This window comes from Carassius carassius, chromosome 26, assembly GCF_963082965.1.
Source record: "Carassius carassius chromosome 26, fCarCar2.1, whole genome shotgun sequence".
NCBI lineage: Eukaryota > Metazoa > Chordata > Actinopteri > Cypriniformes > Cyprinidae > Carassius > Carassius carassius.
The window spans coordinates 23,276,987-23,290,159 of record NC_081780.1 but is presented as its reverse complement, the minus strand read 5'-3'; the positions used below and the strand labels follow the sequence as shown (position 1 = coordinate 23,290,159).

Sequence of the window (13,173 nt, the reverse complement as noted above, 5' to 3'; positions counted from 1 at the left end):
AAAGGGCGACCAGTGGTTGCTGGTATTCCAGGGGGCAGTTCATCACACATACTATGCACCACAAGTGATGGTGAAAAAAGGGTGACATGTAAGTTTACCTCTATGATTTGGTTTCATTTTTTGTCCTGATAAATTACCTACTATCTCTGTCACTTAAAGGCTTTTTGAACAAGATTAATTTTTTATGTAGGCTTATTTTATTTAACTGCATATGATGTATTATTTTCTTTGATAATATTGAGAATTTAACGGGTTGTGTGTTCTTCTAGATACTGATGGATGGATTGTATTATTGGACTCTCCAGAAAGAACACAGTCTGTCACAGTTGTAAGTGATTTGTTGTCAGGTACTTTTAGGTTTTGTTTTTTTTTGCCAAATAATGTATACTTGAATATTTGTCTTGTAGGATGAAGATGATGATGACGATGAAGAGACCACATCTGCTGTGACAGAAGTGGACAATGCTGGTAGATCCACTGAGGTATGATGCATACCATTATGATGTATGGCCCCTTTTTGCATTAGAGTAACAAACTGTCATTGTCCTTTCATAGGACATACCTAGGGATTTGCCCACTGATGAGGGTCCTTCAGCCTCAGCACACAATCTAAGCAGGGTAAGAACTTGTGTCCATATTTGAATTTTATTGTCTGACCAAACAATCTCTTTTATTACATTTTTCCACCTTAGTTGCCAGCAAAGGAGCTGTATAAGGTCCATCTTCAAAAACAAATAAGAAAAAGTGACATGGAGATGGACCTTATACAGCTTCAAATGGAAGAGAAAAGGCTCCTCATTAAAAAAGCAGCACTTGAAATAGAATTACTTGAGAATCGCCTTAAGGTGAGAACTTGTCTGAATATTAATCTGTTGCATGTTAAAAGTGGTCTGTCTGTCTGTGTCTGTCTCTATCTATCTATCTATCTATCTATCTATCTATCTATCTATCTACAACCCGAATTCCGGAAAAGTTGGGACGTTTTTTAAATTTTAATAAAATGAAAACTAAAAGACTTTCAAATCACATGAGCCAATATTTTATTCACAATAGAACACAGATAACGTAGCAAATGTTTAAACTGAGAAAGTTTACAATTTTATGCACAACATGAGCTCATTTCTATTTTGATTTCTGCTACAGGTCTCAAAATAGTTGGGACGGGGCATGTTTACCATGGTGTAGCATCTCCTTTTCTTTTCAAAACAGTTTGAAGACATCTGGGCATTGAGGCTATGAGTTGCTGGAGTTTTGCTGTTGGAATTTGGTCCCATTCTTGCCTTATATAGATTTCCAGCTGCTGAAGAGTTCGTGGTCGTCTTTGACGTATTTTTCGTTTAATGATGCGCCAAATGTTTTTTTATAGGTGAAAGATCTGGACTGCAGGTAGGCCAGGTTAGCACCCGGACTCTTCTAAGACGAAGCCATGCTGTTGTTATAGCTGCAGTATGTGGTTTTGCATTGTCCTGCTGAAATAAACAAGGCCTTCCCTGAAATAGACGTTGTTTGGAGGGAAGCATATGTTGCTCTAAAACCTTTATATACCTTTCAGCATTCACAGAGCCTTCCAAAACATGCAAGCTGCCCATACCGTATGCACTTATGCACCCCCATACCATCAGAGATGCTGGCTTTTGAACTGAACGCTGATAACATGCTGGAAGGTCTCCCTCCTCTTTAGCCCGGAGGACACGGCGTCCGTGATTTCCAACAAGAATGTCAAATTTGGACTCGTCTGACCATAAAACACTATTCCACTTTGAAATAGTCCATTTTAAATGAGCCTTGGCCCACAGGACACGACGGCGCTTCTGGACCATGTTCACATATGGCTTCCTTTTTGCATGATAGAGCTTTAGTTGGCATCTGCTGATGGCACGGCGGATTGTGTTTACCGACAGTGGTTTCTGAAAGTATTCCTGGGCCCATTTAGTAATGTCATTGACACAATCATGCAGATGAGTGATGCAGTGTCGTCTGAGAGCCCGAAGACCACGGGCATCCAATAAAGGTCTCCGGCCTTGTCCCTTACGCACAGAGATTTCTCCAGTTTCTCTGAATCTTTTGATGATGTTATGTACTGTAGATGATGGGATTTGCAAAGCCTTTGCAATTTGACGTTGAGGAACATTGTTTTTAAAGTTTTCCACAATTTTTTTACGCAGTCTTTCACAGATATGAGAGCCTGTATGTATGTATGTGTAAAGCAATTATAAAAAAAAAAAAAACATTTAAATGAATTGTACTTTTATTGTTTTTCAGGAAATGAAGAAATAAACTGCCTGGCAGTCCAGTGCAAAAAAAAACTAATAAAAGTAATTTTGACAAATCCTGTCTCTCAAAAGTCTTCCGTCTCTGTTGGCCTCTAAAATCTGTCGGTGTTCCTCTGGGCCATCTTCCTCAATACAAGGAGGGTGGCTCTCTCCTCTTATAGTGGCTATATTGTGAAGCACAACACAAGCCACAATGTCGCATGCCCTCTCTGGACTAACCCGAAGCCCACGCAGACACTGAAACCGAGATTTGAGGATCCCTACAGTCATCTCCACCTTGGCCCGTGTTCGGCTGTGAGCCAGGTTAAACCGTGTCTGTGGTCCAGGCTCAGGTTCAGGGTAGGGTGTCATTAAATAGGGCAGACAAGGGTATCCTCTGTCCCCCAGCAAGTAACCATTGTACTGTACTGTAATGATTGAAGTGTACAACACAAATATAGAAAAAACGAAAAAACAAAAATTGTATAAAGCAAATCATACCCTGCTGAAATGTCTGGCATAATGATGACTCGCGGAAAATTCTGGCATCATGCACAGATCCTGGCCATTTTGCCTCGACATTGGTGATGATTTAGGTTGCCTCACATATTACCTATAGTTAGTGGAAAAAGTAATGACTTTGATTTTAAGAAGGGGAAAAATTTAAGTTTTTAAGTTACCTGCACATTGATACTATGAATAGATTTCCTATTAACATAGTCTCCCTCATTTATTGATGGAGCTTTAATAGGAATGTGAGTGCCATCAATGCACCCAATTACATTTGGAAACCCTGAAACAGAAAGTTATGGAAGTATGAAGTGTGTGCATAATGAATACATGTATAGATATTAATAATATGACTAAATATTAAATATGCGTCATATATTTTACTACAAAGGACAAACCTGCCACTCTGTGGAATTCGTCTTTAATAACAAGCAGAGGTTTATGGCCAGGGAACTGTACAAACGTGGGTAACACCAGTTTAAGTGCCAGACACACTGTACGAACGGCTCTACACACAGTTGCCTTTCCCACATGCTTTGAATCGCCCACACTGTACAAAAAATGGCCAGAGGCAAAAAACCTAAGTGCTATGCACAGATTGTTTTCTGTGCTAAGCGCAGAGCCGCGGTTTGTCACATTTGCGATATGCGGTTTTAAAAGACGTGTTAAATAAACTAATGAATCTTTTTTAAAACGATAACGCTCGTTTAAATTTTCATTAGGGTATGCAAACACATCAATACGCGGTCTTATAACCCTCTCCCGACGAAAAAAACCTCGTATAATTTGTGCTTCTACGTCCACAGGATCCTCGTCAAAAGGGCACGCCATGCTCACCAACCTTCTGAAACGAAGTTACACTGAAACATAACCTGCTCTCGAGCAGGTTATCTTCAGAGAGTCAGTTGCTATGGTTACATACATACCCAGAAAGTTACCTCTGTTTTTGGAACCGAACGTTGAGGTTATCCACGAACTTACCCATAAACATACACAGGTATGTCACATAACCTGCTTTCTGGAATACCCCCCTGTATAGTGGCTGGAAATATACATACAGAAAAAAAAACAAAGATATACTTGCATATCAGATAGTATTCAGTGGTTAAATATATATTTATATACACACACACATATATTTGTTGTACAATGTACAGAAAATAACTAACAATGAAAGTAATATGTGAAATGCTGCCTAAAAGTCAAAACAGTCATGTCTACGTGCATCACGGAGCGCTAAACTCTCCTGCAGTGTGTGGCTGTGTCCAAATTCAGGGTCTGCATCCTCCTTAGGATCCTTCCTACCCGGTTGAAGGAGGAGGGGTCCTCCGACGACCGCAAAACCCGGAAGTCGGTGTTTGTGAATTTGGACAGCCTACCCTTCAGTTCCCTCCCTTACCCGTTGCTCATATCCTGTCGCCTAGCAACCGTGACAGCGCTAAGCAAGAAGCGGGAAAATGGACAAACAAAGATTTATTCTCCTCATTTTAATTATTTTGGAAGAAATAAAGCAATTAAATGAATTAAATACTTTCTTTGCTCGTAGTCGGAGAGTTTTTTATATCAGACTACAAGACAGTCATATCCAGGTAAGCCATTATAGCCTATTTTTATTTATGTTTTTAAGTATTCTGCTAATTTCCCCTACAAATTCATTGAGCCGAAGCATAAACTTTAGCTTGTTTTGTCAGAGAAACTATCTATCTATCTATCTAAATAATGATATAGATATAGATTATATATATATATATATATATATATATATACACACATCAATAATATGTATATAATTATTCATGTATTCATGTGTATAATGTGCATTGTATTAAAAAATAATTTGAGTTTTGATATTTAAATTTGTCTTAAGGTAGAATAATGCTTTTATCTGTTAAACACTTATTCTAATGTACTAATTATATTATGTATTTGTTCTCTACTTTTCCTTAACCAGACCAGACCCCGTTACTGCAGGATTAACCTGAGTGTCCCAGTTTTGGACCGTTTCTTCAGCCAGGAAGATCCCCGACCAGACTTTCGGCTGAGCAGGGAGTCTCTGGCAGTGTTGCAGAACCTCCTGAACCAGGTTAGAAGACATGGGTGGGGTGCTACAATAGAGACCTTGGTGTTTCTCTTCTGGTTGGCCTGTGGTGCATCCTACAGGGTGGTCTCAAGAGTGTTTGGGATGCCCCGGTCCACCATCCACTACATTGTCCACCGAGTGACTGAGGAGGTGGTGGCCATTCGCCACAAGGTCATCTTCCTCCCGAAGACCCCGGAGCACCTGGAAGAAGTGTCCCGCGGGTTTGCAGGGCTGGCACGCCACAGAGCTTTTATCAAAGCTGCAGGTGCCATCGACGGCTGTCACATCCGCATCAAGCCTCCGAGCGGCCCGATGGTCAGTGCTACAGAAACAGGAAACTGTTTCCATCCATAATCCTTCAGGCTGTTTGTGACCATCAGGGCCGCTTCATCGATACATACGTGGGCTGGCCTGGATCGGTGCACGACTCCAGGGTGCTCCGCCACAGCCCACTGTACGCTCAGTCATCCTACCCTCCTCCAGGGCATTTCATCTTGGCCGATGGAGGATATCCATGCCTCCAACGGCCTCTCCCCCTCATCACTCCTTACAAGAGGCAGGTGCAAGGTGTGGGAGCCCAGCGCTTTAACAGCCATCATTCCAGGGCACGCTCCATTATAGAGCGTGCTTTTGGAATGATGAAGACAAGGTTCCGGTCCATCTTCCTGCAAGCGCTGGAGGAGCACTACACCTTTGCTCCTCATGTAAGTTACCAGCCAGTGTTATATTAAATTATTTTTTTTCAATATCACAATATACTAAATTTATATATGCTACAGCATGCACCATCCTCCACAACATCTGCTTCAGTGCCGGAGACGTGTTGGCACCTGAGGATGAGCCTGAGGACGATGTGGAGGAAGATGAGGGGGAGGCTGACATGGAGGCTGTCAGCGGTGCTCAGTGGCGGGACCAACTCTGTGCTGAGGTGTCTACCCTGGAGGTTGTACCACCAGGTCATGACTACCTTTAACAAGCAAGTAAACAATAACTTTAATATCTTATTTAAAAAGTACTTTGTCATGAAAGGATTGGATTCAATTTCTCCTGTTTACATATTTATTAATGCATGTTACAGATGTGACAGCCGTTGATTGAGTCGCTCTGCAAACCCTGCTGGTGGACGATGTAGTGGACAATGGGAGGAGACATCCTGAAGCTCTCTGCAGACCACCCTGTGATGTTTCACTCGCCAACCAGAGGACCAGCCACGGATCCCTGCTGCACTCCATCCATGTCTCTCATCCTTTCAGCGGCTCCAGCAACACTGCCAGGGACTCCTGTAGTAATTAAACATAAAAATGGTCCAATACCTGATCAATCAGATTAATCCTGCAGTGATTTGTTAAAATCTGTTGTCCTGTCAATAGTTCTGTAAATAGTTTCTGTATGTTCTTGAATTTTGTTACCTCAATTTTGTTTTCTGAATGTTATTAAATAATTATACACTTAATTTTCTTTACAAATGTTCATTTTACTTTGAAAAGTATTGAAAATAAAAAAGAAATACAATGAATGAGAAGTATTTCTTTCAAACAATTTATTTCAAATAACTGAAGCTAACAATGGAAAAAATTAAATCCCTCCCACCCCAAGAAAAAAAAAAAATTATTTGGGGACCCAACGCTCCAGAATGGAGAAGAGCCTGTCCATCCTCTCCCTGCTCTCCTGTGCCCTCCTCTCTTCAGCCTCTCTCTGCTGCCTCATGTCCTCCCTGATGAGGTCTAACAGCTCCTGGTCACTGTCCCTTCTCCTCTTCTTCGCTGCTGGCTGCCTATCTCCTTCCCTCTCTTCTTCCTCTCTCTCCTCTTGGTCACTCACTGCTGCACTTGGCCCTGGAGTGTCCATAGGGATGGAGGCAATAAGGACAGGGGGGCAAATTGAAGGCCTTTGTCCTAAAACCTCATCCATTTGGACAAACCAGGGCCAAGAAGCAGCAGTGGGCTTCCCACTCACTCCCTCTCCTGACCCTGGATACTTGCATTCATAAAGACAATTAAAAATCTAAACTGTTCACAAAACATGTAAGCTTAAACATAGGATTTTTTTTAACTGTTACTAACAAAAATATTATTTTCTATATATGGACATACTTTATATTTCTTTTTTAAATTGTCCCACTTTTTCTTAGCTTGGGCTGGTGTCACTTTACCAGACAGGCCCATCTTCTCCAAAACTATCCTAATGTAGGAGAAAAAGAGAAAATATTGTAATTGTGTTAATCATAGATATCAAAACGACAATTGTGGAACAATACTGTACAGAATTATACTACAAAAGGACAAAACAAGAGAAGTAAGAAAATGTTTCAGCTGTTTAATGACTGCAGGAAATGTTATCTGTACTGCACAAAACAAAAAAAGAAACAAAACTGCCTTGATATTACAATGGGATTTCTAAACAGATTTATTCCTGTACCTCCATCCCACAGTGGCAGAGTTCTTTGCTCCGGTGAAGAGCTCATCGTTCTCTCCCCGGAGCTTTATAAACATTTCTGTCTGTTCTTTCGTCCCTAGAAGCGTTAAAAACAGCTTCAATCACTAACAAATTAGCTGTGTGTAAGAGGATATTCACACAGGCAGTAAGGAAGAAGCTAGTTTACGAAAGTAATGTTTTTTTTTTTTTACATATAAACGTACAAATGTAAAAAAAAAAATGCTTAACGCTAAAACAAAATGCCTAACTAGACAACCACTGAAAAATGTATTTTTTTGGAAAGCCAGTTTTTAAAAAACTTACATCGAAAATAATACTCCTCTCCCACTCCGCTACCGCTCGCTTCGCCCGCCATTACGTTCTGCCGAAAAGAATTATGGGATAGGTAGGACGGGAAAGGATCCACCACACCCATCCTTCCAATTGGCTACGTGCACAAGCGTAGTGGCGAACTTCCGCTATTGTCAGAAGTCGGCATATCGGTTTCCGGTTTACTTCACCCGCATCCGCTATAAATAAACGAGATGAGTGCTGCTGCTGTTTTACGAAAAAAGAGATATAATGTGCGTGACACATCTAAGTTTCTAAAAACTGTGGGTGGATCTAAGGAGCACTGCTGTGTGCCACTTTGCTCTGCTTCAAGTCGATATAACACCCATTTGAGCTTCCACTGCTTCCCGAAGGACACCAACCTTCGGGCGCAGTGGCTGCAGAAAATAAGGAGGGCGCGATTTTCGGTGACCACCCATACTAAGGTATGCAGCCGACATTTCCACGAGAATGAAATTCACACTACTGCTAAGGGTAGACGGGTTTTAGCAGTAGGTTCAGTTCCATCATTATTCGAGTGGAATAACTACACTACGGCTTCACGGGCCGGTGTTTGGGAGCGCCGATCTCGACCACCAAGTCCAGAACCTGACTCGCCGGGGCCTGATGAAGACATCGAGCAACCCGTCATAGTCCCGATGGTCGTGGACCATGACTACGGGGCCAGTCGTACTGTATGTGTGGACCGGGAGTGGTATGAAAATGCGTTGATGGAAATCGAGGCGCTGAGAGAGCAGCTCCAAACATTTCATCTTCATCACTCCTTTGGACTTAAACGGTTTGCCTCGTCGCCTGAAGACATCAAATTTTACACCAGGTGAGATAGTTCAACATCTAATCATAAATATTTACTGAATGACTGACCAAGTAATTATTTTTTCTCTGTCTTAATCATTCTTGAGCACTTATGGCAAGTCAACTAATTTTAATTGTAATACTGTATTTTAGATTCCCCTCATACGAGCATCTGATGGCTTTCTGGAACCTGATCGAGGCACCAACAGCAAAAATCGTTAGGGTCACCAGGGCAAAGAATACCTATGCTACTACCACAACAATTGAAAGCCCTTCAACAAGACCAACTGTAAGTTTTCTTTACTCTCTCTCACACACGTACAGATATACCAAAGCATGAAAAGGATGGTTTTGAACTGACACTCATTAATAAGGGTGTAAAGACACACTCATTTCATGATTCAATACATATAGATTTATTTTATACGAATATGCTTGCACTCTGTCACATGGCAGAGTATTTGTATATTTGTGTATTTATATATATATATGTATATATATATATATATATATATATGTGTGTGTGTGTGTGTGTGTGTGTATATATGTATATATAGATAGATAGATAGAAGTTTAATGTACTGACACTAAAACTTTTTTTTCACAGTAATTTTCATTTTCGGTGAACTATAGACAAAACGGGTATTCATGGTCCATGTTAGATATTGTTGTTGCATTTTTGTATTGCGATATATTGGTACACCCCTACTCTTTAAACTCATCTTCCCCCAGAAACTGCTGCCGATCAATGAGTTCTTCCTCTTCCTCACATACCTGTCCACTGGCTGTACTCAGAGAGAGTTGGGTCATAGATTCAACATCCACAGAGCAACAGTCAGCCGGATCATTGTGACCTGGGCCAACTTCCTCTACAGCTTACTGGGCTCGGTCTGTATATGGATGTCCCCTGCAGCTGTGAAGGCCAGTCTTCCACCCGACTTCAATGGCAGCTACAGCGACACACAAGTAGTGCTTGATTGTACAGAGCTACGGTGTCAAACACCTTCTTCCCTTTTCCTTCAGAGTGAAGTTTTTTCAAACTACAAGTCCCACTGCACCTTTAAGGCTATGGTGGGCATGTCCCCTCATGGAGCACTGACTTTTGTGTCAGCACTCTTTGAGGGTTCCATGAGCGACAGGGAGGTGTTTCGTCTGTCAGGGATTACATCACTCTTAACACCTGACATGGCCATAATGGTGGACAAGGGATTCTTGGTGGATGACCTTGTACCTGGGCCTGTTCATCGTCCTGCCTTCCTCTCCAAGAGGGCCCAAATGTCAGAGGTGGATGTTCTGAAGACGCAGTCCATTGCCCGTTTGAGGGTGCACATTGAAAGGTTAATCAGAAGAGTAAAAGAGAATAAACTGTTTGATACCACTATCCCTCTCTCCATTGCCGGGAGCATAAACCAAATCTTCACCGTCGCCTGTCTCCTCTCAAACTACCAGAATGGACCTCTGGTCAAGAAATGGAGATTATGAAATTAGATACTGTAAACTGTAGCCCTATCTTCTCCCAAAGAGATCGATATTAACTATTTTTGTGTTCAATATACAACATTCATAAAAATAACATTATCACTTTGTAAATTGTCTCTGATATAATTTGTAAAAGGGGCAACAATAAAAAAAAAAAACCACCTAAAAATCACAGGCATGGTCATGTAATAATTTGCACTTTACAGTTGTTAAAGAGACATTTGTAGTGCCAGAGACGTCTACCTTCTCGAGTACAATGGTAATAAATGACTGGTCTTTTTCTTGGGGTGCAGTGTCAAAATACATTTATTGTGCTTAATCATAAAAATTGTTTAATTTTCACATTTAATGGTAACACAGAAGAACATACAAAATTTAACTGGAAACACTATTAACACCTACTTCTGAAGCATTAGACATTTCTGTATGTAGACAGAGAAATAAAACCTGTCTATTTTTTCTTTGATTGTATCCAAAACATCATTGTCTCTGTAAACTCTTTGGATGAGCATGTCTTCCTCGGCTGAAACTACAAAATCACACCAATCCATTCCCGTAATTAGCATCTGCCCCTGTATTTGCCAGTAGTAAGCATGGTTTTTTTTAGCTCTAATTTGCCTGACTCCATTTTCAGATATGGGCAGTCAACGTAGCTTTTAACATTCGGGCATTTCATCTCAATCAGCCCAAACAGACATGGCTCTGAAGGGTCAAAGATTATCCCGTCTGGAGATGCCCCCAGCCAAGGAGCGTCAGGGTGAATGACCAAACCACAGGGGAAGTGGTTGACCCTTTTTATTCGACAATAATCACAGATAGCGTCTGCCTCTAATTCGAGCCCCCTCTTCATAGCCGCTGTCTGACGGGTCCCTTGCAGTATCCGGTTAGCTAGACCTTCTTCTGTCTTCTCTTTAACCTGGCAGATCTCTCTGAATTGTGAGGCAGTCAGTCTATGCCTCCTTAGCTGATGCCATTCAGTACACAAACTTTGGTCTCTAGTAGCACATTCATATTGGTGTGCCATGTCCAAGGTGACCTCCAGACTCCTAAGGTGAAGCTGTTGTGGTTCAGTGCAGACAAACATGCAACTGGATGGCTGTAGGCGGTAATTCTGAAGAGGCACAGATGGCTGTGGTGGGGTAGCATGGAAGGACAGGTTTCGCTTTGCTATTGCAGGTTGTTGGTAGGACAAGGGACTACCAGCTTGAACCTTGCCCAGGGTAGAATCGACCAGGGGAATCTCACAGCTGATGCCCATGCTGCAGATCATCGGTGCCTCAGCTTTAGAGAAATCTTTATAAACCTCTGTCACCTGGAAAGTAACAATACATTGATTTGCAATACACTAAATATAATTATAATATAACCACAATTAGCATACCAGTAACTTCCCCTGTAATTTCTATCCACAGTATGTTATGCATGGCATACAATTTCATTATGAAGGACCCTTATGAGAACATTATCCCACTGATTTCAATTCAATTTCGTTTTTTTTTCTTTGAAGCAGAATATTTTTGAATATTTATGTTTGTATAATTGATGCAGAATTAATTAAAAATAATAAATTATTAATTAATATAAATAATTAAAAGGAACAGAATTCAAGAATTATTGGTATATAGATTTTGGTTGATACATCGTACTGTACAGTGAAATTTGCTATTGTTATATCCCTACTGACCTGAAGGACAGACAGATCAGGCAAATCTCCAGTCAGGCCTTTGTAGAGTGTGCTCCTGTGTAAAACATAAAACTTGTGAAAGTTTTAACCACAGGTATTTTAATTCAAACATGCAACATATTGTAATAAATCTACAATTTTGAGCCTTTACCTTACACCCTCAGTTGTTGCTCTACACTTTGGTTTAGCAGACAGCACAGCCATCTTTTCCACAGGGCCTGGCTTTATACCCTATCAAGTTATTCAGGATACAGTTAGAAAATATAGCCAACAGGTCTATAATTATAGTGCAAACTTACCAAAGTTCTGGGCTTGTGCCACTGCTGTTCCCCTTCAGTACAACCTAGCACAGGAGGCACAACTGGCATATTCAGTTCAGAGTAATGTGCTGACTGGAACAGCAAAGCAACGCAGTGGTTGCATAATACTGCTCCAGCAACACATGTGCAGCTGTGTTGCATAAGCTCCACAGGAATCGAATCTTTCAGTACCACCTGCATAAGTAAAATGTCATATTAAATACTTACTTATCATAGCTTGTTCACTGTTTAATCATTTGTTTAGGACATAATCTTGTTATATATATATATATATAAACAGTCCAAATTAGATTGGATTAGATTGTTGTATAATATGCCAACTGCGTTAGATCAAAATCTCAAAATTGTTTATTTAAAACATGATAGCCTAATACCTATAACACAAGATTTCATCTTAAACGAATGACATGAGCTGAAGACTTGAATAAGCACACATTTTACCCGGAGGGGACCAGCTAGGCAAACTTACCCGCCTACAATAACTGTTTTCATTAGATTCGAGTTATATTAAACATGAATAACCTTAGCCAAGTCCCAAGGAACATCAGGAACACAGCATTTTGGTTATAATAAGTAACAAGCTTATAACATGAACAAACATACAGTAACTCGAATGGGGACCAGCAAAGTCAACTCACCTGCCAATTTTAGCCTCTCTTTTCGTTACCTTCTCATTTAAGAGTTATAAATTAATAAACATGAATTACCTTTGCTAAATCCCCAGGAACATCAGTAACACTGGGCTATTAAAGTAACAAGCCTATAACTGCTGTTTTATCAATTCTAACTTCACCATACACTCAAACTGTGAGGTTTCTCTGCTTTCCTCATGGACCTGTAGCACAACGCCCTGACAGTGACTTCACCTGTGCCCTGAACTTTATTAGAAACTGAGAGGAGAGCAAGTTAATACAACTGATATTACAATTATCACAAAAAATTACGAACAGTCTGCATTTAAAACTAAGAAATACAAACTTCTATACTACTAACGTTACATTAAACACTAGCTTTGCCGCTAAGGCGCTATCTGCCGGCACACCACATTACTAAAATAACGTACTTACCTTCGTAGTTGTGCAGATAACTCGATATGTAGAGTTTAAAGCCCTTGTCCCCTTTTGCTTGTCGGAGCAGGGGACCAGGCATCAACAATGCGATGAACATCGCTGATGCTTATTCTTGAAAGATCCTGGAGACATTGAGTAAAAAATGACATTTTCGGCGACGGGCAAGTACACCGGAAACAGATATGCCGACTTCTGGCGACAGCGGAAGTTTGTCACT

At 40.8% G+C, this 13,173-nt stretch overlaps 2 protein-coding genes and 1 long non-coding RNA gene across 3 annotated transcripts; 2 read left to right on the top strand and 1 right to left on the bottom strand.

Annotated features, from left to right (window-relative positions):
* Positions 1 to 557: 557 nt before the first annotated feature.
* On the top strand, positions 558 to 949 carry LOC132106332 (uncharacterized). The gene is made up of 2 exons (XR_009424122.1): positions 558 to 618; positions 693 to 949. It is a non-coding gene; the product is annotated as an uncharacterized LOC132106332 (long non-coding RNA).
* Positions 950 to 7,704: 6,755 nt separating this feature from the next.
* LOC132106331 (uncharacterized) lies at positions 7,705 to 9,943 on the top strand. Its single transcript, XM_059511954.1, has 3 exons — positions 7,705 to 8,425; positions 8,557 to 8,692; positions 9,136 to 9,943. The coding sequence occupies exons 1-3, from the start codon at positions 7,803 to 7,805 to the stop codon at positions 9,883 to 9,885; spliced, it is 1,509 nt and encodes a 502-aa protein (XP_059367937.1). The 5' UTR covers positions 7,705 to 7,802; the 3' UTR covers positions 9,886 to 9,943.
* Positions 9,944 to 10,441: 498 nt separating this feature from the next.
* On the bottom strand, positions 10,442 to 12,218 carry LOC132105411 (uncharacterized). The gene is made up of 3 exons (XM_059510492.1): positions 11,718 to 12,218; positions 11,567 to 11,621; positions 10,442 to 11,194 (listed from the first exon to the last, which is right to left on the bottom strand). The coding sequence occupies exons 1-3, from the start codon at positions 11,768 to 11,770 to the stop codon at positions 10,442 to 10,444; spliced, it is 861 nt and encodes a 286-aa protein (XP_059366475.1). The 5' UTR covers positions 11,771 to 12,218.
* Positions 12,219 to 13,173: the final 955 nt, after the last annotated feature.